Here is a 24,674-nt window from a genome sequence, read left to right as displayed (position 1 = left end):
CTCAGTTGATCCAGAAGTTGAATCTCCCGGCGATGGAAGAACGAAATGCTTACCACAACGTTATGGTTCCTCTCAGTCCGGAAACCTAAAAGCGTAATCAATCATCAGCAACATCTCCTCGCAGCAAACCGCTTCACATCGCTCTGTATACAATCTATTGAAATTTACGGTTTATATCCCGCCCCAAATTACATTCCCGATTCTTGTTTTGTCACCGGGTTCATTCCAATGTCAAGCGATCCTTCCAGAATTTAATATTCTCCGTTCCACGATCCCAAGCAATTGACGCCTCCATGCCCCTACTAGACCTGCAGTGTTCCACACCAGACAATATCAAACATGCCCGCGGTTACGTTTGCAATTTTTGAGTTTGAATAGATAATGAGTTCGTGTGCAGGCACGTTATTTCGACTCTTGTTAGTCGCCAGTGACAGTGGAGAGGGCACTCCCGTTATGAAATATGTAGATTTGGATAATTGGATAGGATTAACCGGATTATCTAACTTCGAACTTTTTTCCGGATATCAGAATGGGTTTTTACTAGGAAAAAATAATGGGAAAAACACTGACGTAGAGTCAGGAGCATTCATTCATGCGGCAATTGTGCCTTTGGAAATAAGAGCACTGTATGTAGGTATTAACCCAATTGAAAAGTTCTCGGTCTGATGCACAGATGGCGGTGCTAGTATTATATCCATACGATTTTTAGTTAGTACCAACCTTCAAACGATACGTGTCAAAATTTGACAGCAGTCCGACCATTAGTTTGTGAGATATTGCGTTGGGAGTGTAGCTACTTTGTTATTCAAAAAAAAGGGGAAAAAATGTCATGTGCTGATGAAATATTGCTTTTTGAAGAGAAAAAATATAGTTGAAGAAAAATCTTGGCTTGATGGAGAGTTTCTTGGGTCTGCACCGGGAAAATCAGCCATCATTTAAAGTGGTGAAATGAGCACCAAAGACGGCGAACGCAGTGGACGCCCAAAAAAGGCTGTCACCGACGAAAAAATCAAAAAAGTTCACAAAATAATTTTGAATGACCGTAAAGTGAAGTTGATCGAGATAGCAGACATTGTGAAGATATCATCTGAACGTGTACATCATATTATTCACGAATATTTGTAAATGAGAAAGGTGTGTGCAAAATGGGTGCCGCGCGAGCTCACAATCGATCAAAAGCAACAACGTGTTAATGATTCTGAGCACTGTTTGAAGCTGTTTAAATGTAATATACCTGAATTTTTGCGACGATATGTGACAATGGATGAAGCATGGTTTCGTCATTTCACCCCGGAGTCCAATCGACAGCCAGCTGAGTGGACTGCACATTGATTATCTCCAAAAGGGCCAGACCATCAACAGCGTTTATTATATAGCGATATTGGATCGTTTAAAAATCGTTAAAAAACGGCCCCATTTGAAGAAAAAAAAAAGGTGCTATTTCATCAAGACAATCCGCCGTGTCACGAATCAATGGAAAAATTGCATGACTTGGGCTTCGAATTGCTTCTGCATCCACCGTATTCGTCAGATCTGGCCCCCAGCGACTTTTTCCTGTTCTCAGACCTCAAAAGAATGCTCGTTGGAAAGAAATTTAGCATCAATGAAGAAGTTATCCTCGAAACTTAGGCCTATTTTGATGCGAAAGACAAATCGTACCACATGAAATATCCTCTTTAATTTTCGACAAGGAAACAACCCCTAAAAAACCGTCGCATTTGTTTGGAAACAACAAATCATGGAACAGGGACATTTTTTTGCAAATTCGCAATAAATTGATAAAAAATTGACTGGGCTCTATTTGATTTGGCAATAAAATACAGCAACAAAGCCTATACATAACACAACCGAATAAAATCACCAAATAAGGAATAATAAAGAGATTATATTAATTTTAAATAAACATTATACTTATGTACTGTGGAATCGGTCGAATATTACAATATCAAACTAATTAATTAGTTTCTATAGAAATTATTAACGAATAAATGGCGAGAATTATGTTCAAATATCTTTCATAACGTCATGTAGCACGCCTCTGCTTTGTCGCTCTTCTGGAAAAAGCCCCACAAATTTTCTGGAATTTTCCTGGTGCTCTTAAAAGAAACAGGCCGCCCATATATTATTTACTTGTTCAGTCGGAAAGGAAGAAATACAATAGCTATGACTGAAGGTACTTTAAAACTAGCTCTGAGAATAAATCTTTTGAATGTTCATATCACGAACAATTCTAAAGATTTCAGATGAAATGTGTTCGAAAATAATAGCTTATTTCAAATATCGAATCCATTTAACATACATAATCACTGAATATTTTAAGTTCATTCCATAAGATAATGAAACCAAAATTATATAGTGACGTATATATTCTTGGGTTTATTGTTTTATATAACACATCAATTGATAAATTCCGGGACTACCAAGTAAAAATACATTTCTCATTAAAAACATAGTCGTTATCTTTTAGGTGATAGATGTACCGGGTTTTTCACCATAATTTGACCCCCCCCTTTAACTTTGGTACTAAAAGAGGTACAAAAAAATGTTTTTTACAAAAGTTTCACGAAATCGACTAGAGTTTTTTGAAATGATTTCACAAAACGAAATATATACAGAGTGGGCCACATATTGATAGCAACTTAATTTTTCAAATGGAACACCCTGTATATTTTTCTATAATCGACTGGCTCTTTTTCCCCTGATTTCAAATATATAACATATGTTTGGTCTATCTCTTTTATTCTGAGTACCACAGAGTTTCAAATTTTAAGAACCACCTAGCATGCTCAGTAATCAGTTTTCATGTGGTAGACTGCGATAACTCAAAATGTTCTTTTTTGAGTTATCTCGTTGGCAACGATATGATATATAGTCAAATTGCCAACGAGATAACTCAAAAAGAGCATTTTGAGTTATCGCAGCCTACCACTTGAAAACTGATTACTGAGCATGCTAGGTATTTCTTGAAATTTGAAACTCTGTGGTACTCAGAATAAGAGAGATAGACCAAACATTTGTTATATATTTGAAATCAGGGGAAAAAGAGCTAGTCAAATATAGAAAAATATACAGGGTGTTCTATTTGAAAAAATTAAGTTGGTATCGATATGTGGCCCACTCTGTATATATTTCGTTTTGTGAAATCATTTTAAAAAGCTCTAGTCGATTTCGTGAGACTTTTGTAGAAAACATTTTTTTGTAGCTCTTTTAGTAACAAAGTTAAAGGGGGGGTCAAATTATGGTGTAAAACCCAGTACTCCAACGTATTCGAATGTACTCCTCTGTTTTTTCAAAACCTTCTCTGTAAAAGGATTCGCCTTCAACCCGGCAATCACTTCTTCATTAGAGCTAAATTTATTTCCCTGGAGCAGCTGAAAATCAGCTTTGATGAAGAAGAGTCTAAAATGTCTTAATAACACTTAAGGCATTACTTGACTTGAACTTTATTTTTCAGTGTTTTATCAGTACACGAATTAATCATAGCCTAGCCGACGAGAAACCGACAAACGTTCGTTTTCGTCAACCCTATGGGCTACAGCAGCAATCACTTGATCAGCTAAGGAATTAGGAAGTCAACAATTCAGAGAAAGTTTGTAAATAGAAAGAAAATTATGTCGTTAATGGATTTTCGTTTATAATTTAAAACCCAGCATCATTTATTGCTTCAATCGGCAACTTCAATATAAAACGAATTCCTTCCTCTTTTTCTGTCAAAGATATTTATAAGATCCGAATTTTATTGCCACCAAGTAGTATTCAGTAGTTTAAAACATTATGCAAAGAAATATTGTTATCATTTCCTAATATCAAATGGTTGAACAAATCCTAGAAAAATACTTTCTAGCAGTGCCGTATCTAGGGCGTGGCAAAGGTGGCACTTGCCACGGACGCAAGGTCTGCAGGGGCGCCCAAAAATATCAAGAGAAAAATATTGAATCACCAGACAGAATAATTCGAAAGATCACAACTCGGTTTTTATGTATACGCCTCGAAACGAGCAATGCCGAGGAATCTGGAAACCAAGGAGGGAGATCTTTATTTTTTCTTGGTGGGGGGAGTTCTTGAAATAATTTTTTTTTTTTACAACATTTACTCATATAATGTGAGTAAAAGAGGTTTTATAACGAAGTTTGAACCAAATTACTCAAAATATTTTTTTTTATTACCAATTCGATTGTTCTCACCTTATACTGGATTTTCCTAAAACGGAATTACAAAGGATAATTGTATAATTTTAAGAATAAAAAATCCCATAAACATGTGCCCGCAAACGCTTTGTTTTCGAGATACAGGATGTTTCGTGTATAGTCATACTTTTTAGTGATGCTTATATTATTAGTTTATCGAATCTTTATTAATCTTCGCTACAGAATTGGTTATAAATAATTTATTCATCACAACTCACTTACTGGATTTTAATAATAATTTGGATTTTCCTGAGGATTACCAGAAAGCTGTTTGAATTTTTTTCTCGAAATCGATAGCAGTATTCTTCGCTGAAAAGTTGGTGAAGAAGTACCAAACTGTATAATTTATTTATTTATTTCAGCTGCCTAACTGGATCATTATAATAATTTGGATTTTCCTGAGAATTACTATAGAGAGCTGTATGAATTTTTTTCTGGAAAATGATTGCTGATACTACAAAACTACAACAAACCAAAAAGTGTTTTTCTTGGCCAAATTTTCTTTTCACATTTTTCTAAAGTACCAGGGCTTCACCAAAAAATAGTTCTGGTAGAAAAAAGCAGGTACCCTTCCAGAAAAAATATCACCCTGTTGATTTGCATACAAAATAAGCATATCACATGAAAACTTTGAATCGGAAGATCTATTCCAATTCAAGTTAAATATTTTGTGAAGGGAAGGTGATATGCGAAAAAAACTTAAACTTTAACACCGGTATCTCAAAACCCAAGCGTTCACGGATTCATGTTATAGGACTTTTTTCTTAAAATGATGCGAGAAATCTGTCATTTTCATTGGTACACTTTAGGAACACCGTTTAGATATGATCAATTCAAAACTGATATCTGCACAATTAAATTGCAATTTGAATGAATCACAATAAATTGTGTAACACGGCCCAGACAATTTTTCGATGCGAATTACTTAGTTCAGTACTTTGATAACTACAGTTTTGTAATTTTGTGACGAAAATGAAACAAAAAACCGAAAACAACGAGTAAGTGTATACCGATTACGAATGCAAAAATCACAGATAGCAAATAAGGGGCGACGCCGACAAAGCGGATATATAAAGGAAAATAATAAACCTCGGACATAGATGTGCTCGCAGTGCAGTAAAAGTTCTCATCTTGAAAGCAGAATTTGCGTAATAAGCATAAAATAATCCCAAAATATAAGATTTAAGTTATGAACAAAAAAATACTATACGAAAATATGATCGATGAAAAAAAAAATCTTCGAAAATGGGGGGCGCTGTCTAATATATTGCCACAGGCGCAATAGTACCTAGATACGGCTCTGCTTCCTAGAGCCAACGGATGCTAAATTTGATTGGTCATAGAAAATATGCAATTATGCTATACTGAAAAGGTTCCGAAGTAATAGAAACATCTTGCTTCAAAATTTCCTATTGAGTATTCAATTATTGAGAAAAAATGTCATATATGTATTTTTAACCAAACAACATGCGAGGGTATTTGCAGTTTATATTGGAATATCCTCAAATAGTAGTACCTACTAAAATTTCTGTATTTATTTAAAACAGTTTCTAAATACTATTCTTATACAACACGGGCGTAGCCAGGGGGGGGGTTTTGGGGGTTCAAACCCCCCCCGAAATGTTAAAGATGTCAAAAAAACTTTTTTTTTTTCAAAATCTCGAAAATATTTTTTAATGGAATTTGTGAAAGTGAATGAAATAATCACTTTCAGTTCAATTAATTTGTAATGTGAAATTTGAATTGAATTACCTCTACGTAATCCAGTCAATTTGTGCTCACATGTGCCCCTCAAAAGTTATGGGTTAGTTTGATTTTTTCGATCGTATGTAACGGGTGTTATTTTTCGAGGTATATAACTTTAAGTTGGCATTACTGTTCAAGATGGCGATTGATTTAACAGCTGTCAAGTGATTTAATCTCAGTTCGGTTTGGCAATTCATCATGAATAGACGCCTGAACAACGCTTGAAAATAGTGCAATTTTATTTCGAAAATAATGGTTCTGTGCGGAATATGTATCGCGCACTACTTCCATTAGCGATGAAGCGCACTTCTGGTTGAATGGCTACGTCAACAAACAAAACTGCCGCATTTGGAGTGAAGCTAATCCTCAAGTGTATGTCGAAACAGCGTTATATCCAGAAAAACTGACTGTTTGGTGCGCTTTATGGGCTGGTGGAATCATTGGTCCATACTTCTTCAAAAACGATGATGGCCAGAACGTTACAGTCAATGGTGATCGGTATAGAGCCATGATTACTTACTTTTTCATTCCTGAATTGAACAACCATGATGTCCAGGAGATGTGATTCCAACAAGACGGCGCAACATATCACACAGCTCGTGCCACAATCGATTTATTGAAAGACACGTTTGGTGACCGCCTAATTTCACGTTTTGGACCAATTGGCCTCCAAGATCTTGTGATTTGACACCGCTAGACTACTTTCTGTGGGGCTATGTAAAGTCATTGGTCTATGCGGATAAGCCACAAACCCTTGACCATTTGGAAGACAACATTCGCCGTGTTATTGCCGATATACGGCCACAAATGTTGGAAAAGTCATCGAAAATTGGACGTCCAGATTGTACTACATTCGAGCCAGCCGTGGCGGTCATATGCCAGAAATCATATTCAAAATGTAATGCCACAAGATAATCTTGCGGATAAATAAAATTCATATCAATCGAATAATCCATCGTTGTTTTATTGCAATTTAAAGTTCTATAGCTCTAAAAAAAAACACCCTTTATTTTTTTGGGTTCTGAATCCGAATCTGAGATTTAGCACCAAAATTCTGTGACGGAACATTAAAAAAAATACAAAAAAAATTTAATCTTCTGACGTTTTTTTCCATAAAGATTTTTGTCCGAAAAACCTGGCTCAAACGATAGTTCAAAATTGGCGTATTATATCTATCTCTGCTGAAACTCATTTGATGGGGTAGTTTTAATTTTTTCGATTTATTATCTCTGTTTCTGTGGTACAGAATTCAAATCTGAAGTTTGCCACCAAAATTTCATGATAAAACATTGAAAAAAATGCCAAAATGGGGATAACTATCATTTTTTACCGGTTTTTTGCATATCAACTTTCTACTCATAAATTTGAATTTGAGTACTGTGTTGTATAAATACTACGACGGTATTTTTTTCCTTAATATATTCATAGGAATCGATGTAAAGAAATAAACCAAATTTCAAAAAGTGATTTTGAAAATGCTTTTTTTCTCAAAACATACTTGAAAAATGAAACTAGTGAAAATAGACTGAATGGGTTGGCTCTTTTAAAGTTGATATATTTAAAAAAAAAAAAAAACATAAGATTTTTTTTATAATATGTAAACCCCCCCCCCCCGAAACTGAAACCTGGCTACGCCCGTGTTATACAATGATGAAATAATTGCATTTTCATGAAATGTGTGGTGAGTTATCAGCTATTTCAGAATAACGCGCAATGACATCATCCCAATTTTCCCACTATGTTATCTTAGGATAGGTACAAACATGCAGCAGAACTTCGTAACGTAACACAAGTAATCTGTGGTCGCGAAACCAGTGTCAACGGCATCAAGTAACATCACAACATCGACGACATAGCGCGCCATCGGATGTCGCTATTCTAGCGTCATATACAGAGTGATGTTACCACCTCTCATTTCACTCGTTTTCATATCTGAACCGATATGTGTATAATGCTCATCACAGTTTTTTTTCCTCTGAGATATCCCAAATCGAATCTAGAAATGTATATTTTTGAATTTGATTCTACGTTTTTAAATTTGTATTAAATATTTCAGAGATGGAATGAAAGCGAACCTTCCAGTGACGAGATGATAAAGAAAATTAGCATCGACGAAACCTTCATTACGATACTAAGTTATAGAAAAGAAGATTGGGAAACCTAGTCCACAATCCCATTTCTTAAAAAGAATACGAAATGCCCAATATCATTAGGCCGCTGTCTAAGTGTCTTTCAGGCAGAGATACTTGCAATAGAAATATATGTAGACATTAACCTAGCAAGAAACTATCACAAATGTGTTCTAGCGATACATTCTGATAGTCAGACTTCAATCAAATCACTGAGATCACAATCATCGATTTTAAGATGGTATTCGAAGGACACTAAATGTAATAGGCAAGTATAACAATAAGATCTTTTTAGTCTGGGTTCCTGGCTACTCGAAAATTAGAGGGAATGAAGAGGCCAACACACTTGCAAGAAAAGGAGCACAAACTCCTTTCATCGGCCCGGAACCTTTCTGTGGCATAGGCAAATGTACATTAGAACATTCTGCACAGTTTCAAAATATACAGCCAGAAAGACCAAAACTTAAACTTTATTTTCAGTTTTAGGACATTCATTTCCATAGTGTTCGGTACCTTATATATGTACAAAATATTCTCTGTATTTCGAGATCTCCGACATTTTCGTTTGTGATAATTCGAGGATTTTCTTCTACTCAGACAATTTTGTGGAAAAAATATGCAAATGATACATTAAAGCAATATAGAATTGAATGAGTAATCTGATTATAAATGAAGAAACTGGGTGTTACATTGAAAAAACGAAAGTTGGTATCATTTTCGATGGAACCAGAAATCAAACGAATCTGAGATTTGTTTCAAGAACTCATCTCTCCCACAACTCAATTATGAAATTTGGAATATTTCAACTAACGCTGTTCGTGAATCGCCCTGTACACACAAATTTTCAGTGAAATCTAACGAATAGATTCAATTACTTATATTAAAATATTGCCACAAAAAAATTTTTCTCAATGGTAGGAAGAGATATTTGGACCTTGACCCTATCCTAAAAATTTGAAACATTTAGCATATTCCATTCAGAAGTTATCGTGTGGGGCATGTGAGCCATACGGGGCAAGTGCGTCTTTCGCAATATCTTCCTTGACCGGCAATATATCCAGCAAAAATGAATACAGTTCACGAGTGAATCAATTACCTCGTGGTGTCAATGAAAAACTTTTTCATAATCTATAAGGAAATTATAAATATTTCATAGAATACATAATATAACATCAAACTCATGTTATAAGGGTTAAAATGAAGAACGTTGCCAAACATAAGCGTACTTTGCAAAATATCGATTTTACTTCTTATATGATACATTAGGGCAAGGGAGTTTCCAGTACTAAAATAATCACAAATTCATCCTATAAAGACCAACTGATAGAAAAAGCAAAAACAGCGAGAACCAAAGCAGTCATAAGGACTTTGAGAATGCTGGACCAAATTCTTTGAAAAAAAAGGGGAAAAGAGAAAAAACTCTGAGGACCAAAAAAATTACCGGAAAACCATCAACAATATCAGATGAAGAAAAAACACAACATAACGAAACAAATTGAGACAATTTTCATGCGGAATGAATAATATGTATTAATATAGCGCCTCGATGAACGGAGAGTAGAAGTACTAACTTGCCCCGCGATATGGGGCAACTGAGACATTTGAAGTTTTTTTTCAAGTCAGAAATTCTTACCTAAGAATTATTATTTTATTAATTTTGTGTGTTTTGTGTATTGAATATGTATCTAAAGTTGTGTCTCAATCAACAAACATTGTTTCATTCGCATTTTTTAAGGAGTTATACCTCGTTAAACCTCAAGGTGTCTCAGTTGCCCCACCCTCCCCTACACTGCTTCTGGCCGACCAGTTAAACAAAATTGATTTTGTCCTCGAATTCTTCATCAGTGAATCAAGCCCAATTAGCCCTGGAACAAGCACCCGAAAAACCCAAATACAAAGCTGCAAGAGACATTGAAATTCCTATTTTATCATTCATCATAAATTTACAACAACACCGATATAATTTCACGCCTACTTAATTGGTGGAACCATCTCATTGAAGTTCACATAAAACAGTGTAAGTCTGGTGAGGTCTAACCATATTACCTAATGAGAGGATTCATCGCCTATTACACTCCTAATTATAGGGTTAATTATTTTATTGGGTGGAAGCGCAAGACAGCTGTTTCTAATTGAGTTGCCTCTGTCTATTGAAACCGACATGTATAGTGTGATGTTAATTTCTCTATTTCCGAATTATTTCCTTAATTTTATATGATTCAGCTCTAAGGCCTCACAGAGGAATAGAAGAATCAAGATGGAAAACATTGAACATTGAACCGATTCCATCTTCTGTTCTTTATATGTTTTGAGATTGTTACTTTACATCAACTTCATGTTAACGCTTTCGTCTTTTTTTTTCGATATTCAATAATATTTCTTTATTTCAAATAAGATCCACCAAAATGACACTCTGAAATGAAAAAGTATCCTACAACCATAATTAACTAAATTAAGCATCGAAAAAATCTCAAAGGAAAATTTTAAGAATCATTTAAATCAAGAAATAGCTATTGATATTCGTAGGTCGTGTTCTAAAGTTCACAAAAATATCTATGAAGTTGTTGTTGTTACGTCAAAAAAAAATTATTTTTGAAACTTGAACATCGAAAGTTAAGAGGTATATAGGCGGTTTTCCCTTAAAAAAAACCTTAACCATCACGATCTTATTCTGAAACAGCTTGTATAAAACTTGTTACTTGACTAGGTCATCTTGTCACTTAATTGACGCAAAATTATCCAGTTGATAGCAATAACGTGTAATAAAGGTAGTCGAATTAGATTTTTTTCACAAATCCAGACAGCAGTACATGGCAATGATATATACAGAGTATATAACAAAATAAAATGTCAAAACAAACATATTCATTCAAAAAACTAAGCAATATAATAGCAATTCTTATCTAAAAGTAGTTACTTAACCCTCTTCTTGAAAATAAATAAATTTGGAGAATTTTTAACTTCTACAGGTAACCTATCAAATATTTTGCAACCCATATACTGCAGATTTTTTTGATAATACGCAGTACTGTGATTTTTATGTGCTGACAAAAATTTTCCTCTGGTATTATAACAGTTTTTGATATCATTAACAAATAAAAATCTATTCATGACCAATATAGTAATATTTTTCTTTATAACGAGTAAGCAGCACTCTACTGTTCAATATTGTTGAAATACAATGGCAGATGTGTCAAATATATTATTCAATAAATTAATTGATATAACTTCACAATTTGTTCTTTTGGGAAATATTCATTTATTGCTGATGTTAAGTTGTTAATCTTTCCCATAGACTTTTTGTCAACCATCCAATAATTTCATTTTCAAATGGAAGGGAAAAACTATTCATTCCTGAACATCATCATTACTGCACCATGTGTCGATTATGCTTGTCGTGTAAATTTGCGCATACAGGGAGCTAGTGAATTAGTGCAACAAACTTCTTATAACGAGATAAAAGATTTAAAAGTTTTTCTTGAAACCATTTTTTTTATTACTCTCAATTTTTTTAAAGAAATAAATTTTAGGTATGCCACTGGGATATTTCAAACTGAAAATCGTTTTTGAATTACTTCTTCAATATATTATGACGAAAAATCTCTCATGCATCTCAGGCAAGAGAGATTTCTTTTACAAATTAAAGGAAGAATTCAAAAATTATTTTCAGTGAAAAAATTTATTATTTCTTTTTTCTTTTGAAAAAAATAGATCTTTACCCGTATGTGCGCCAACGATGTGCATGAAATTTTTAATTATATGCCATAAAATTCACAAACCCACGAAATTTAATTTTAATATCTCGAAAAATATTTAGAAAAATAAATAAATGGTCAGTTCTTAAGAACATTTCTTACCTTCAAACTAAATAAAAAGTATTTACGAACAAAAGTTACATGATGTTACTGCGGTGTGTCGCACTCATTCACTATAATCCTGTATATCCGTGTGGAATTATGCAAGAAAATCCGCACTTTCAGTTCAATAATCTGAATATTATCTCTGTAATCCTGACAAATGAAAAACGTTCTGTTTAGTTATTGAATAGATCTCTACTAATATAAATACCTAAATCAGAATCCAATCAAAACAAAGAATTAAATGAATGGGATGAAAATAACGACTTACCTATTGTCTCATGAAGATGAACCATAAAGAACAAAAAAATCAATATATTGTTGTAACTGATGAACATTTTCCTTGATATAATTATTCTATTCCACAGGTCCTTTCTGTCTTTGGCTTTCAGTATTCACTACACACGATGAATTGCCTTTTCTTCTGGCTTTCGTCCACTATTTTAATGTCTTCAGTTTAAATTCTTATGTAATTTTATTTTATAAGATTGACAATGATTTTCCCCAGTCAACGCTGCGACAAAAAAGGTTTATAAATAAAGTGATGAATTTCAAAGAGAAAGATTTATTAATTCCTCTATCAAAGCAAAATATCTCAACATTTGGAGAAAAATATATAAATATGAATGGAATTCCAATTCCAATGATCATGTGCTGTTAAATTTCCGAAATATGTTTTTTTTACTTTAAAATTCACGTATCGTTTTCTTGTGCTATAAAACTACCAATAAACAATGAATTTTTATACAGAAATTTATGCTAATGGTTTTATTACTTTCTGAGAAAAGCTTTAGAAGTAGATTGATTGTTTTCAATTAAATTAATTGATTCTGCACTTTTCAAAACATAAACTGTGAAAATTGTTGAGTTTTTTTTTTTCTTCAATGATTCCATAAAGATATTTTATTGAAAATAGTAAACCAAAATACTACCTACAAATTTCACACTATGATTTATTATTTTTTTCAAAGAGAAGGGCGAAAAAAATTTAAAAAATCTCAGATCTGGGTGGATTCATAACTCACGCATAAAACAAAATGGTAATTACGATTATTATACCGTGCGTCAATAAAGTCTGTCCCTCCAACAGAAATTTTATAGGTTGAATTGCGGATTTCGAAATTTTTAGTCTAATTTGCACTTCCTTTTGAATAATTCAAAAGTCATAGCATATTCGAATAAATTTTTATAATTCTATTTCATTTTGTATAAGTTTCATAGTTTCAGTTTCACTTTAGTAGTTCCTTGAGTTGAATGAAAAAATAACTGTTGAAGGCTTATAAGAAACTGTATTTCTCGAGATGAAATCTGGTACCAAGAAAGAATTTATAATGTTTTTGTAGGTAATATACTGTTCTCTTATACAGTGCGTTCAAAAAAGTCATCGGATTTTATCTGTGTTCTCAGCCGTTTAAATCAGGGTTTCAATGTTTGTCCAATTCCAAGTATTCTTCATCCAGGTCTTATGCCGAATTAATAATATGATCAATTTAATATTCATTGATCATTTCTTCATTGAAGTTTCAAGATCTTTATGAAATAGAAAGAATATACTATTATACAGAGTATTTCGAAATTGGTAATAATCCTACCGAATCCTACTAAGATAATTTCAAGAAATAAAGTCTCATAAACATAATTCCGTAAACGTTTCGTGTTCGAGATCAATTTTTTTTCTGCTTCAATTTAACATAGGTATTATAATGTGGATAAGGTTTGAATCAAATGACATTTCAATTATCTGCAAAATCCACAATATAATATTTTTTCCGTCTAGAACTATCTTGAAGTGCACCACAGGAAATTTAAAAAATAAAAAACACGTTTTAATCTCATGAATTTTTGAGCATATTTCGTCAAGGCACGATGTACGTATATTTCAAATTTTGACCCATTAATAGCTTAGGTTCAATATTTACTCGCCGATGATAAATTTTTAATCAAATTCAATTATATCCGTCCAGTCGTCCAATTCTCAAATGTAAAAACATCTTAAATTCTCGAAAAAGCTTGGGATATAAAATGCCCCAATTAAATTTGTTGATAGGCGAATTCTTACTAAGGATTCCTCAAATATGGTCGTACAAAATTATGGAATTACCAATTTTTCTAAAACATTCCTTTAAATCAGTTGTCATTTATCGTTTTCTCATTTGGTATTATTTGCATTTATTGATTTTCAAGTTGAAATACACGAGAACGTTTAAATTTTTTCTTGAAGAACTCCAAATAGATTTGTATGTATTTTTCCAATAGAATATAAAATTCCAAAAATTTTGAAATTCGTCTATGAAATAATTAAAATACGATTGAAAAATCTCTCAATTATCAAAGTCATCTAAAACAATAACTATAAATTGTTTTGTGCAACAAAATCAGTGAGAGTATACTTAACTGTCATACGAAGGTTCTTTCAAAAAATTGAAAGAATCGATCAATCGAAATGAATCTAGAACTGAAGAACCTAGTGATAAAGGTAATCTACACCCTTAATGTTAACTCTAATGTGTAATTAATATTTTTGACAAATCTCAGCTGAATATAGAAATGCGGAAATTCATAATTGTTCTGACCACACAACTTCGAAACAACGTAAACTTTAACCACAGACTACTAGATTAGTCTTTACTTTAATACCTTCTAACTTTTCGCACATATGTTTATGAGACTTTCCATTTAATATCATCCAAGTAATCACCAATTTCCGTTCATACATCTAATTAAGGAACACGTAAAAAAATCCGCGAAATTACTCGATTGTAATCGAAAATATTATAGAAATGATCTAATATTTTTTCTAGGGCGTACCACGTCACTGACCAATTAAAAATATTAGGGGCAAGTCGTGTGTGACCTCATGTTTTTTTCGCTAGATGGAAATTACAAGTAGGCGGGCTGTTATACATCACGCACTGACATCGAATTTTCCAGTTTCGCGTTCAACGGTCGGTCACATCAAAGAACGTCCGACGCCAACTAGATACTGAACCACGAATGCCTCGAGAATAACGCGTCTTCGGACTACACGCCAATCCAATGATGTGCGCGAAATTCATGCGTCTGATCAAATCTCGACTTTTCCGGAAAAACTGAAATTTATACCCTACAAGGCGTTAGGAATATCCGTGTTAGAATAGTTATTTATAATAGTGCAGAAGGCATTGATATTCTTCCACTCGCCACTTCGTGGAAGTTTTTGAATGAACGAATGTTAGAATGAGCCTTCTGTACAAGTAATATACAGGGTGTATCTGAATAACACCGAAAAATGTAAGGGGTGAATCTGTGATGAAAATTAAGGTGGGTATTTGGTATGAAATTTTTTCAAAAACCTTCACACGGAAAAGTTACATCACTACGAAGATTAACAAAAAAATTGTTTTTCTTTTTTATTTTCCATTTTTATTGAGCTAAAGACGCACGAAACTTGGTAAAAATCCATTATCAAAAAAACTACAAATTTCGGAATTTTTTCAACCCAGAAGTATGCTTAGAAGGGGTCAAAATAGTCAACCCCTAAAATATTTTTTGTTACAACTTTTTTTTGGATAAAAATTTTCCTTTTGAAAAAAAAAGGAAACAAAGTCCAATTCATTCACTAATATTTTATCTCTACAAGTTTTTTCTAGAACTTGAACATTTACGAGAAAAACATAAATGTAATGCAAACTCATGTTGAATAGGTATTAGGAATAATGCAACAATTGGAATACTTATATAGTGGTTCAGAATTGAATACTTGATCATACCAGAGAAGAAAATATTAAAAAACTTCAGAGAAATTATTTTCATTTTTCATACAACCGGAAGTAGGTACTTCAGTAGCAAAAATATTTTAGCTTAGTAGATAAAATTCAATAATATAATAAGCTCAATTTTTAGATTTCAAATAAGCTCCAAAAACATCAAATAGCTACTCTAAATTGACACAATTGACCTAACAGGCCATTTGAAAAGTCCCCGGTCTACCATAGTAAAACGAATATTTTTGGCAAAATTCGATTTTATTTTTCAACATATAGATGCTTGCGAGGGCGATACAGCGATTATAGCGCTCTTCCAACTTCTCGATACCATTTTTGTAGTACGATTTGTCATTCGCTTCAAAATAGGCCTCAATTTCGGCGATTACTTCTTCATTAGCGCTAAATTTCTTCACAGCGCGCATTCTTTTGAGGTCTGAGAACAGGAAATAGTCGCTGGGGGCCAGATCTGGCGAATACGGTGAATGCAGAAGCAATTCGAAGCCCAATTCATGCAATTTTGCCATTTTTTCATTGATTTGTAACACGGCGCATTGTCTTGATGAAACAGCACCTTTTTTTCATCAAATGGGGGATTTCATCCTTTAAACGATCCAATAACGCTATATAATAATCGCTGTTGATGGTCTGGCCCTTTTGGAGGTAATCAATGAATTAGATACCTTGCACATCCCAAAATACTGATGCCATAACCTTGTCAGCTGACTGTTGTGTTTTTCCTCGCTTTGGATTTGGTTCATGTGTGCAGTCCACTCAGCTGACTGTCGATTGGACCTCGGGGTGAAATGATGGAGCCATGTTTTATCCATTGTCACATATCGACGCAAAAATTCAGGTTTATTGCACTTAAACAGCTTCAAACACTCCTAAGAATTAACAACATGTTGTTGCTTTTGATTAATTGTGAGCTCGCGCGGCAACATTTTTGCACACAGCTTTCTCATGTACAAATATTCGTGAATGATATGATGTACACGCTCAGATGATATCTTCACAATGTCTGCTATCTCGATCAACTTCACTTTACGGTCATTCAAAATTATTTTTTGATTTTTTCGTCGGTGACAGCCTCTTTTGGGTTTCCACTGCGTTCGCCGTCTTCGGTGCTCATTTCACCACGTTTAAACTTACCATACCAATAAATGATGCTTGATTTTCCTGGTGCAGACCCCGGAAACTCTTCTTCAAGTCAAGATTTTGCTTCAACTGTATTTTTTCCCTTCAAAAAGCAATATTTCATCAACATACGAGATTCTTTTTTTCCATCTTTTTTCAAATAACAAAAGTAGCTACACTCACAACGCAATATCTCACAAACTAATGGTCGGACTGCTGTCAAATTTTGATACGTATCGTTTGAAGGTTTGTAGTAACTGAAAATCATATGGATTTAATACTAGCACCGCCATCTGTGCATCAGACCGGGGACTTTTCTTTGCCTAATATACAGGGTGTTTCCTAAACATGCGGCAAAAATTCAGGGGGTTGTTCCTTGGACTAATCTAAGAATATTTTGTCCTTTGATGATTTTCGAAAAACCTATTTGTTTCGAAGATATAGGGGAAACAAAATTTCAGATAATAACATTTTATTATGAAAAATTACATGAAAATTCAACTCAACCTACAAAAACTGTTGAAAATGACCACCTCTAGCCAGCATACAAGCATCCAATCTTCTCCTCATTGACTGCCGAACCCTTTCAAAAACACCAAGATAATATGTTAATTGCTAATACATCACAAAACGAATTCAAATGAAAACCGTGTTTAATCTGTATTCCTTTACCATCTGCACTTATCAATTTTTAGTCAAAAAACTGGCCGTTTTTAGTAATTGGAATGTTGTTAAACAAATTTAAAAATAAATTGTACCTACTTAGTAAACACAGTGCGGTACGCATTTTTATTTAAACTATTATTAATTTTAAAAATATGAAAAATGTTGTTCGCCCTGTATCTTCGAAACAAAGAGGTTTTTCAAAAATCATCCAAGGACAAAACATGCTTAAAATAGTCCAAGGAACAACCCCCTGAATTTTTGCCGCATGTTTAGGAAACACCCTGTATATGATCTTATTGGCGATTCACTTATAGAGTTGGGTTATTCTCATGATGCGAATATTTTACATATAACTTGCAAACTAAATTTCAACCTAGTCAGATTTATTATTACGGAAATATTGGATTTTTTTTGTTCTGTTTAAATTTTCAATAGTGACGCTATCAACATGACATATTATACGCAACTGGAACCGTTTTTGTATATTAACATGCAATCTCAACTGGGTTGGATGTGCTGTTATTGAAATATTAGGTATATGTAGTTATTTTTCGATATTTTTTTAGAATTTATTATGCTGCGGACATGCAATTAAGAGGGGTTTATACCACGTGGCTTTTACGTAATCTGCCAAAATGCAACTACACCAATGTCCCCACCTCAGCGTTTTTGATATCCCACCACTTTTCAGGGTGAGTGAAACAATCTCAAACGTTCCTTTAATTTACCGACCATTTCAACCACATGCAAAATAGGTACGTTTTTACGTCTTTATTCACAATTTTAGAAGAACCGCATTTTCAGACTTTGACAAGACTTTTTGTATAATCCCTTTATGTGAAAATTCATAAAAAATAAATTTTCGTTCGGAAAGTTATATCATGATTATATTTATTCTTAAATAAAAATTCGTCCGATTTTTTTTTCATTCCAGAAAAATTAACAAATAAGGATTTTGCGCTTTGACGAACTATTTGAAATGAATAGGTATAATAGTGAAAATCTCATATAAATAGATGGTCTCTATAGAGTAAAATAAAGCGCTGAAACGGTATATAAATACTCCTCTCAACAATAAATCAATAAATTTTGTATCAAATCTAAATAAGCTGTTATTTTTCCATTGATCGTAGAATCACAATTCGTTCGGTTTAAAAAAAAAAAAATGCTAATGGCAGAAATAAGAATTTTTTCATAGAGATAAATGAGAATAAAAGAAGAAAAAGATTAATAAATTTCGACATCTTAAACATTTCGGGGGGGGTTTGAACCCCCAAAACCCACCCCCTGGCTACGCCCGTGGATAGAAGAACCTTCCAACCAAACTCTCGGATCTTCTGGCGCCTCACTATCGATGTGCGTGACCTGGCGTTGTTCTGATGAAACACAATTCCTCTCCTATTGTCCAAAGCTGACCGCTTCTGGGCGATTGCTTCCTTCAGACGTTCCAATTGTTGACAGTACAATTCCGATTTAATCCTTCCTGGCCTTCAATCCTAGCTTGGCCACCGTTTCCGCCGGCTCACCGCGTTTCGACCTCGACCGTTTTCGCTTGACGTTCTCGTGAGTGATCCACTTTTCAACCGCTTCAAAAATAGGTGGATTTTATTACGATTCAGCACCGATTCGCAGATGGAAATTCGGTCCATGAGGTTTTTTTTGCCTTAACTCGTTAGGTACCCATACATCGAGCTTCTTGCAACCATCAGCCTTATGCAAATGGTTCCAAACGATTTTTTGTGCAATCTTTAGCTCTTGGGCAATCGAAACACTGCTCACTTGATGATCGGACTAGACAATGTCCTTGATTTTATCGACATTTGACCTTCCAGTGCGTGGTGCATGTTTGACCATCGAAATTACGGGAACGGAATCGACGATACCAAAATTGCGTGTGATTGACTGTTATAGTATATCCAAAATAACTTGAACTAGTTCATAAAAACGTTTGGCCATAGATGTCCCTTTGAAGTGGATACCGCGTTCCGTTAAATACCGGGGTTTAATTGAAAGTATTGTTAGGCAATAAATTCACTGGCTCCAAAGGAATTTCTGAAAATTTGGACAGGCCTTGTACAATCGAAATATTCAGCTTCCTCCAAGTGACTTTGGATATATACTATACAATATCAGGACCATAAACACATTTTCAGCCGCCTGGCTTGCATCTTCACCTTTATCGAAGAAAAACTGTAAAATATAGCACAAACCAAATTGAATCAACCAATCACAAAACTGTCAGAAAGGTTTTTGTAGTACGAAACCTCAACTTTCTAACGTCATCTAGTGGAACCCAATCGGACTTATACAACGCGATATTGGAAAAATAATTAATTTATTTTTACTACACTTTATATGTTTGGATTGGGTCGATGATGATTCAATAGAAATTGACGCTCTTTTGGTCATGGACAAACGTAAAACATCCTAAACACAAATATTCCGCATTTTATTATGTTTATGATGTTCGGTATTTGTTGAGTATTTCCATAGAAACATCTTATTATTTTGCATTTTCTAGTCTGATTGCAATTAAATATAATATGGGTATTCTTCTTGAGACATAAATGGTTCCATAGGCATTTCACTGCTTTTGAATATACAGTGGGTGTCGAGCATAAGCAAATCAAGACTTTGAAGCAGAAAATAGTGTTGATATCTCAAAGTAACCTACTGTAGAGAGCTGATTTTAGTGGGGAAAGGATGAGGCAGTATGGTGCCCAAAAGCAAAGAACCTAAAAATTTCATATTAGCAAACAATATTAAAGTTTTCACTTTAGACCACAAGAGCATAATCAAACTCATGCTAACAACGATTTCTTCAGGCACTTGTTGATCATTCTAATCTGAGGGTAAAATTGAACAGGTTTCAAGATAAATATTTCCTAATTATCATTACTTTGAATGACATCTGTTTTAATGTTTTCGAATTGATAAGATCCCCAAATAATTAAAAATTCTTGAGAATAAATTTTCCTAGCGATTGGTTATAAAAGGCCTTTCATTGAATTAAAAATCTATTTTATACTAATATTTGATTTCTTCAACATACACAATAAGATCTTATTGAATATAAACAGAAATTAATATGCATATGGCTGATTTTCTCCTGATTCATGATATTTTATGTATGTTTCCGCATGTGAAAAGTCTTTCTTATCTTCTTGCCATCCTCTGTCTGGTGCTTCTTCATACTTGAATCTCGAGTCTTGCTCACCATAAATCTTGTTAACAGCTTCTATATGGTCTCTGTACTTGCCAGCTATACATTTTTTACCAGTTAATGGGTCGGTAATATCCCCAAAAGTGTAAATGATATCCTTCACTCTGTGGGTGATGAGCCTTGTCATTTTTTCAGGTAGCTGTTCTATTAAAACAACATCTCCTGTTTTACAAGTCTTTGAAGGATCATGAGCGTAAATGTATTCCACTTTTGGAAAATACTGAAACACAAATAGTATATTAGAACAAAAATAATTGATTAAATATATGTATTACCATATTGAGATAAGTGTCTAATTCTAAACGTTTGATCTTGAATTTTGAAGCATTCTGTTTTATGCAAGGAACACATTGACCAAGCAACATAGGAACTTTACTAGCAGCTTTTAAAGCCATATCGCTAAATTATGTAGAAATAATTTCAATTTAATTATTTATATGTTGTTTGGTTGCCAAGACAATTCTCCAAAAATCAAACTGCAATCAATGGAATATCGTTATTCTAGATGTCGAAGTTAACGAAAAATAATTTTTTTTGGTTTGATAAAATTTGTCTTCGAACCTCTTCTTATGAGATATTTTTCGAATTTCCTTGATGGTAAGCTGTGCTGTAGTTAGAAGTTAGGTTAATTCTAAAATTAGATCTGTTCTGACTACACTCACTGACTACAAGTTAGTCTTTCTTTGGTAGTTTACTTTCATAAATATTTTTATATGGTCTACTCATAGGACAGGAGCATTGTAATCCAACAATTATGGAAATAATCGGCTATATCTACTCAAAACACAATAAATGCAGCTAAAGTTGAATTTTTAGTCCTCGTTTTAAAAAGTGGTAAAAACTATAGTACCGAATATTTGATGAAAGATATCCCTCAGTTCAGTAGTTATTATGTGAAATGATGTTGACAATAAATTTGAATGTAGTTCATAGACACGTTTATTGAGTTTATTTGATAAATATTGGAATAATTATTCGAATAACAATCCCAATGACCAATGTGAATATAATTATTACTTGATTTTCTCATAATCTCATGATTTACGATGTCTAAGAAAAGAAACATTTCCTTCACAAAACCCGAAGAGCCAAGTTTTTTGAAAAAGTTGAAAGCTCAAGTTGGTTATCAAGAAGGTCCTACAATAGATACCAAAAGAGAAGAACTAGAAACTTTGGAAGGAAATGATCTCGAGGACAACGATGAAGAACAACCAACAGTTGTTGTTTTAAAAACTGGTGATTTAACAGCTGAAGAAGTAGTTGCAGAAAGAATTGCACTTGAGAAAAAAGAAACCTCAGAACCAGCAGACTTAAGTAAACCCATAGTTTTCAAAGTACCTAGCAAGGATGGAAATGATACTACCAAAACATCGAAAAATACCTCTACTACTAAATCAAAAAAAAAGAGCTCAAAGAAAGTTATGGATAAGAGACTTTTATCTTTTGATAGTGAAGAAAATGATGATTCATAGTTTTATAATTATGAAAGATATCTTTCCAACGACTGTCATCCAGATGTGATAAATCGTGAATATAAGCCTTGATTGGACAAAACATTTAATTAATTTATTGGAGACTTTTGGCACTCTATGCATTGACAAAAAATATTACTTATTGCAGGATTGTAGTCATAGACAAGGGAACTGAATGATAATTAATATTCTCCATATGGTTAAAATCAAGAATTCGAGTGGATGAAGCTAAACTTTTTGAAATAAACAAATGATAAATCTCATTTGTTTTTAAATCAACAGTTCTATCACTTGTATTTATATTTTTCATATATTTCAAACAAATAATGTGGAATAACTAGCTACAACCTTCATTATTTTTCCAAAATGGTTATTTAATTTGCATTAAAATTTTTTTGTAGCTCCTTTATCCTTGACTTTTATTGAATTCATTAGTATTTCTACATTTAAACCAAACGATATATTTTTTTACAGAATAATCCTACATTTAATTGTTTTTTCTTTTTGAGTGGAAAAGACAAAACTATTTTTTTAAGTGCTCGTTTTCTGAACTAATCGCTCTATCATTTTGTCATGTCTGTTATTTTTCAATTTTGAGGTGGGAATGGACTTAGACCATAAGGTTCAGCTCACTGATAACAAAGCTATCCTCAAATCAGATTCTACCATTCCGTATACACGATAATTTTCGAGTAAAAGAACCTAGAAACTTGAAATTTGCAGGGTTAATGGACAAAATCGAACTAGGGGTTCCTTAATTATGGTTATTCGAAATTTGGATTTTTTGTTCATTTCAACACTGCAGATTTGTTTGAGATGAAAATTTACAGCTACATATAAATTACAATTCAAAGCCTTGTTCAAAATTTCATGTTGAACTCTTAACCAGAACTGCAGAAATTTTCCAATATACAGTTGATCTCTAAGGGTGCTAGTGGCAAATAAACTAATTAAAGCCAGAATGGTTGACACCTGTTTCGAAATCTGTGCTGTGTACATCTCGAACTTATGGCTTGAACAAGAAATACAAACCATTTTTTATTTAGCCACAAATATTCAAAGGTACTGGTAAAGAAATATCATTTTTTAATTCTAGAAAAGCTTTCATACTGCCCAAGTATTAAATGCCAAAAACACATAATTAATTTAGTTACGTTTCAATGCATATTTATCTTCCCATTTCTTTAAATCAACATTCATAATATATTCGGCAGATTCCTCATATAGAGTTAATTGTAATGATATTAACTTACAAATGCGATTGGTTTAAATGGGGAATGTCTCATAATGCAAGAAAATATATTGTCTGTAGATATATATCTTTAATACATCACTATTCTGACATAATTTATTTATTTATACTGTGTCTTTTGACATCAATATCTATTACATGTATTTTTAACTAGAAACATACATTTTATTATTGGCATCCAAAAAATTTGAAAGATCATAATTTACTTGCTTTCAATTTTCATTAATTCACCTCTCCTCACAGAGGTACCATTTTAAAATAATAATAATAACTTATTTGAAAAATAATCATAACAACATGTGAGGGATGATTGCAATATCATATGATACTTGAATTGAACAATTATTTAGGAATAAGTTCGAATAGATATCTCACTGTCTCTTTTTAATTTTTTGTTTCTGTTTACTTTGTTGAGAAGCAGTATTAGAATTTGAACCACCAGTCAATAAATTTGTAACCATATCTGACATCTCTGGCATTTCAAATTTGGTCAAACTCTGCATCTGTTCCATTTCTTTTTTAGTTTCTGGATCATTCATCATTTTGGGTAAAATCATAATAACTATGAGTGGCACAACCATCATCAATACCATCGGATTAAATAAGAAGTCTGTCACTCTCCATTGCTCTCGCTGTTGAAAGTATCTAGTTCTACCAAGAGCTTTTAGTTTAAGAGGGTATGGTATGGAAACGACTAAAGATGTTTGAATATGGTTCACTTTTCTTGCTCTAAATTTACCCTTTTGATTTATCTCTACTCTAACTGGTTCAAAAGAGTATTCAGGATTTAAAATTTCAACAATGTATGACCCAGAAGGTAAATTATGCACAGAAAAAGACCCATCTTTCTTTAAGAAACCTAAGAACTCGCCTCCGTTAACATGTATTCTTGTATTAGATTGCCAATTGCTTTGGTGGTCGGAGAGTGGAAAAACCCGACCTTCAATTGTATATCTTCCTGAACCGCCTTCATCTTCCATACTATTTTCAGAGTTAACATTTTGAAAGTAAAAACAAGCAATCGAAATTAGAGGAAAAAGATAATTCATCTTGAATATCAAATATTTTAATTATTATGGTTCAAACTTAACCTCAAATTATCTGAGTCAATGAGTGACAGAGTAAATAAAAGAATATTATTCATTCTTCTTTCAATGGCCACAACCGTTTTATCAAAGCAGAGCAAAAAGGCGATGACTAACAAAATTTTAAATATTTTTATTTGCTGATATGAAAATTGCAACAACCCAGATTTTTCTATC

The 24,674-nt window shown here is 33.1% G+C and overlaps 4 protein-coding genes across 8 annotated transcripts in view; 1 reads left to right on the top strand and 3 right to left on the bottom strand.

The window, feature by feature from the left end:
* The window catches only part of LOC123679335 (nephrin-like), a 176,586-nt gene extending 161,665 nt beyond the window's left edge, over positions 1–14,921 (bottom strand). For 2 of the 5 annotated variants that reach the window (XM_045616895.1, XM_045616930.1), the window contains exons 1-2: positions 14,557–14,921; positions 12,191–12,433 (exon numbers count right to left, since the gene is read on the bottom strand). In XM_045616895.1, the coding sequence (XP_045472851.1) occupies positions 12,191–12,257 (67 nt within the window). In that variant the 5' untranslated portion in view covers positions 12,258–12,433; positions 14,557–14,921. The remainder of the gene's footprint in view (positions 1–12,190; positions 12,434–14,556) is intronic. The other 3 variants (XM_045616903.1, XM_045616912.1, XM_045616921.1) reach the window with 3 other exon arrangements.
* A 5,548-nt stretch (positions 14,922–20,469) lies between these two features.
* Positions 20,470–21,350, bottom strand: LOC123683731 (28S ribosomal protein S17, mitochondrial). Its single transcript, XM_045622622.1, has 2 exons — positions 20,964–21,350; positions 20,470–20,908 (listed from the first exon to the last, which is right to left on the bottom strand). Exons 1-2 carry the CDS (start codon positions 21,081–21,083, stop codon positions 20,549–20,551), a joined length of 480 nt encoding a protein of 159 aa, XP_045478578.1. The 5' UTR covers positions 21,084–21,350; the 3' UTR covers positions 20,470–20,548.
* An 80-nt stretch (positions 21,351–21,430) lies between these two features.
* LOC123683747 (uncharacterized protein KIAA1143 homolog) lies at positions 21,431–22,569 on the top strand. Its single transcript, XM_045622625.1, has one exon. The coding sequence runs from the start codon at positions 21,735–21,737 to the stop codon at positions 22,158–22,160; it is 426 nt and encodes a 141-aa protein (XP_045478581.1). The 5' UTR covers positions 21,431–21,734; the 3' UTR covers positions 22,161–22,569.
* An 898-nt stretch (positions 22,570–23,467) lies between these two features.
* On the bottom strand, positions 23,468–24,529 carry LOC123683715 (ER membrane protein complex subunit 7). Its single transcript, XM_045622621.1, has one exon. The coding sequence runs from the start codon at positions 24,459–24,461 to the stop codon at positions 23,784–23,786; it is 678 nt and encodes a 225-aa protein (XP_045478577.1). The 5' UTR covers positions 24,462–24,529; the 3' UTR covers positions 23,468–23,783.
* Positions 24,530–24,674: the final 145 nt, after the last annotated feature.

This window comes from Harmonia axyridis, chromosome 1 (genome assembly GCF_914767665.1).
Source record: "Harmonia axyridis chromosome 1, icHarAxyr1.1, whole genome shotgun sequence".
NCBI lineage: Eukaryota > Metazoa > Arthropoda > Insecta > Coleoptera > Coccinellidae > Harmonia > Harmonia axyridis.
The sequence above is the reverse complement of the archived record's forward strand: the minus strand, read 5'-3'. Positions and strand labels throughout refer to the sequence as shown.